Source organism: Sinocyclocheilus grahami, unplaced genomic scaffold (assembly GCF_001515645.1).
Source record: "Sinocyclocheilus grahami isolate Dianchi unplaced genomic scaffold, SAMN03320097.WGS_v1.1 scaffold1564.1, whole genome shotgun sequence".
NCBI classification, from domain to species: Eukaryota; Metazoa; Chordata; class Actinopteri; order Cypriniformes; family Cyprinidae; genus Sinocyclocheilus; species Sinocyclocheilus grahami.
Genome location: NW_015506743.1, coordinates 103,726 through 108,095, shown reverse-complemented (window position 1 = coordinate 108,095; position 4,370 = coordinate 103,726). Strand labels below are relative to the sequence as shown.

At 32.1% G+C, this 4,370-nt stretch overlaps 1 protein-coding gene across 1 annotated transcript in view; it reads left to right on the top strand.

Annotated features, from left to right (window-relative positions):
* Positions 1-4,370, top strand: part of LOC107571199 (unconventional myosin-IXa-like) — a 94,731-nt gene that overhangs the window by 58,426 nt on the left and 31,935 nt on the right. The window contains 5 exon segments of the mRNA XM_016257499.1: positions 265-337; positions 1,525-1,602; positions 1,694-1,733; positions 2,887-3,051; positions 4,191-4,313. Of these exon segments, the coding sequence (XP_016112985.1) occupies positions 265-337; positions 1,525-1,602; positions 1,694-1,733; positions 2,887-3,051; positions 4,191-4,313 (479 nt within the window).

The window sequence follows — 4,370 nt, the reverse complement described above, 5'->3', positions numbered from 1 at the left end:
CATCTTTTTCATGTTTGCTTGGTTGGTAGATGCACCGGAGACCTGATTATAGCACTTACAACCTGGAGAAGTCAGATTTTCATGATACGTCACCTTTAATGTTGTGAATTATGAGGTTCTTGTTCTTATTGTTGATTTCTCAGGATGTTTGTGTGAACAGGCTTTGATTTCGTCTCACGTTACAGCTGCTGGAGGTTTGCTCTTCCTCCTCGTCTGTGACTGCTTCATGTGAACTCTTTCTCTCTCTGTCTGTCTGAACGTCAGATTGGTGCATCAGCCGCAGGACTCCTCTATCAGACCTGCAGGGATCGAACACGCTCAGCCAGAAAACAAGCAGGTACAGAAGAAACCCCCTCAAACATCCGTCTCAAGCTCCCCGGAGACTTTCAGTGCGTATCACGATGATTTAACGACACATCCGTCACATGACATGCAGCGAAACGAAGAAAACACCAGACTTCACCACACAAAATAGGCTAAAGTCACCTTAATGCACAATTGTGTTGATTTTATAAAAAGGCAGCATGTAAAAATACATAAATGTTTATGATTAATAATAAAGAAATTAATAATTTAATTACAATAAATATTAAGTTTTTAAAATGATATTTTTCTTTTTATTAGAAATGAAATAATTTATAAATTTTGTTTAAATGATGCATTTTAATAACTAAATTAATAATTTAAAAAACGATGCATTTTTAAATGTACAACATCATTTTATTAATGATTTTACAAATTAATTTCATTATGGCAGGTAAACAAATACAACACCACAATTTTGATTGTTTTGTAGATAAAATTGTAGATTCGACCACAAGTTAAGAACAAAACTTGGTAAAGTCTCTGTAATGCACAACTGTAATTGGTTTATTGATTTATAAAGTGGCTGCGTGAAAAAATACATCAGTGTTCAGTAATTAATAATAATTTTAATAAATTCAATAAATGTTTATTTATAAAAAAAATCTTATTACAAATGTAAATTTTAAATAACTATTAAAAAAACCTTAATTATTAAAAATGATCAAAAATAAAATACATTTTTCTAATTCGTTTTTCTAAAAATATTTATTTTTATTTTTATATTATGTATTTATTTATTAAATTATTTTAAAAATATGCATTTTTAAATGTATGAGATACTTTGTTATATTATAGCAGGTAAACAAAAAAATATAATAATTCAATATGCAATAATAAAACTATTTTTACATTTATCAAAATTAAAAGTTTATTTATTAAAATGATTCATTATTAAAAATAATTAGTTAAACGTATACATTTTAAATTAATTATATCAAAATGTAATTTTTTAACTGTATAAAAATATTTTTTTTTGTATTATAGCACGTATACAAATAAAATATTCCATCTTTAGTATTTCATTTGCTATTTTTATATTTATTTTATTTAAATAAATATATTTTTTATGCTTTAAGTAATCCAATGAAAGAAGTTCAGCCAGTTAAAGCGTGATGAGTGGCAGTGGTGTGGTGTGTTATGGTCTGTGCTGTGTCTCAGGAGCTGCGAGGAAGACGAGGGCATCTTCGTGAACTCGCTGAATAATAAGCTTCTGGAGCGAGCGCAGGGCATCCTGATGTGAGTCTGAACACAGCCGCACACTTCAGCCGAGACTCGCTCTGATTCTGACTCTCACTCTTTCTGTCTCAAACTCTCTCTCTTCCTGAAGGAGAAACAAGAGCTACAAGACCAAGCCGAGCCTCCCGAAGGTAAACCTCCCACCGTCACTCGATTTTAAAGCACTTCTACGCGTCTTGCATCACTGACACGCATGCATTTTAATTCTGTATCTTTAAATCAAAGCTCAGTCACATGATCGCTTTGGCCTTTTGGTGAGGAAACATGTAAACTTACTTAATCCAAACATCTGTCATTAAAGCAGATGTGTTATTAATCAGATTACTTACTTCAACTGTGTTATAAAAAGATGTCATCGACAAACTCCTATAGCATTTAAAAGCAATTAAAGCAATTATCCTCGAGAGGACGTGTCACTGGGATTTTACTGCAATAAAAAACTCTTCTTTTTTAAACAATTATTTATTAAACAATGCTGTGTTTTATTATTTTGTGAGTGTATATATGTGTGTGTATATATATATATATATATATAAACTATAAAAATCTAAATTATTTCTTAAAATATATAATTTATAAAAAATATTATAATGCATTCATTAATTATAATATTACAATGATTGAATAGTTACATGCATTTAATGTGTGTGTGTATACAATAATTATTTAAATTATATACTTATAAAAATTTATTATATACATTATTTTAAATATATTTATTATAAGAAAATATTATAAATATATTTTTATAAATACATTATTATAAATATATTTTTAAATGCATGCAATAATTATTTTAAAAAATATATAGCCTACATTTTAAAAATGTATACATTATTTAATAGAAAAATACATTATTCATTAATTATTTCAAAATATATACATCCTTTTGAAACGTATATAATAATTATTAATACAATTATATATATATATATATATATATATAAATTTAAATAGATACATTCTTTTTTAAATATATAAAATAATTATTAAAATGTATGTAAATTTATAAATGTACAAAGTAATAACATTTAACAATAATCAATTCCAGCTACCCAATGATCACATGGTTTTCATGGCCTTATGGTGGAGAAAAAGCAATTGTGTGTTAAATTTAAGCATGCATATGTTATACAGAAGCATTTACTGTACACAAACACACTAAACCAGATTCATTAGTCAGGTCGCTGGATATGAAGAGTTTAAGAGACGTGCTCGGTGTGATGTGTGGAGAGTATCTGATGAGAAACAGCTGAAGTGTGCTGGATGTGTTTGTGTCTGCAGCACCTGCTGGATGTGAAATCACTGAAGTATCTGAGCTGCCTGACGCTCCACGACCGCATCACCAAATCACTGCTGCATCTGCACAAGAAGAAGAAACCTCCCAGCATCAGCGCGCAGTTCAGCGTGAGGAAACCATGCACTCCATCAACACAACTCATCTCACACACACACACACACACTCACACACACACTCTCTCTCTCACACTCACACACTCTCTCTCTCACACACACACTCTCTCTCTCACACTCACACACTCTCTCTCTCACACACACACTCTCTCTCTCACACTCACACACTCTCTCTCTCACACACACACTCTCTCTCTCACACTCACACACTCTCTCTCTCACACACACACTCTCTCTCTCACACTCACACACTCTCTCTCTCACACACACACTCTCTCTCTCACACTCACACACTCTCTCTCTCACACACACACTCTCTCTCTCACACTCACACACTCTCTCTCTCACACACACACTCTCTCTCTCACACTCACACACTCTCTCTCTCACACACACACTCTCTCTCTCACACTCACACACTCTCTCTCTCACACACACACTCTCTCTCTCACACTCACACACTCTCTCTCTCACACACACACTCTCTCTCTCACACTCACACACTCTCTCTCTCACACACACACTCTCTCTCTCACACTCACACACTCTCTCTCTCACACACACACTCTCTCTCACACACACACACTCACACACTCTCTCTCACACACACACACACACACACACTGACTCCTGTTCCTCACGCAAGCTAAAGGAGACGCTGGGACAGTCGGAAAAAATATATCAGCCATATGAAAATATAAACATTTAAAATGTGTGACATATAAAAAAAAATACATTTTAAAAAATATACATTTATTATTAAAAAAAATACATTCATTTGAAATTTATGCAATAATTTACATTTAATGTACATTTTTTAAAATATGTAAATAGTTAAAAAATATATAATTTTGTAACAAAAGTATGAAATATAAAAAAATTACATTTTAAAAATATATAAATAGATTAAACGAAACATTTTTAAAAAATATATGAAATACAAAAATATGCTTTTTAAAAGTAAATAAATTATTTTTTAAAGGGGGGAAACGGATTTAATAGTTTTTTTTAAATTAAATTTAAATTTTAATTATTTATTTTTGATTACTAAAATGTATTTTAACCTTTAAAACGGAATGGAAAAAATTAAATGCATAAAAAATGGAATCTGGAAAATGGAGAGAAAAAACAGAATCGAGAAAGATTGAAACGGATCTGGTCTTGTGTGTCTTCAGGATTTTGCCCGTCATTTCTGTGTGCTGTTACCCGCCGGCTTTCACGCCACTCAGACGCGAATCAGACAGTTCCTGCAGAGCGTCGACCTCGAGACCAGCGGACATCAAGTGGGCAGAAGCACGGTAACGTCAACACACACACACACACACGCACACACACTCTCTCTCTCACACACACAC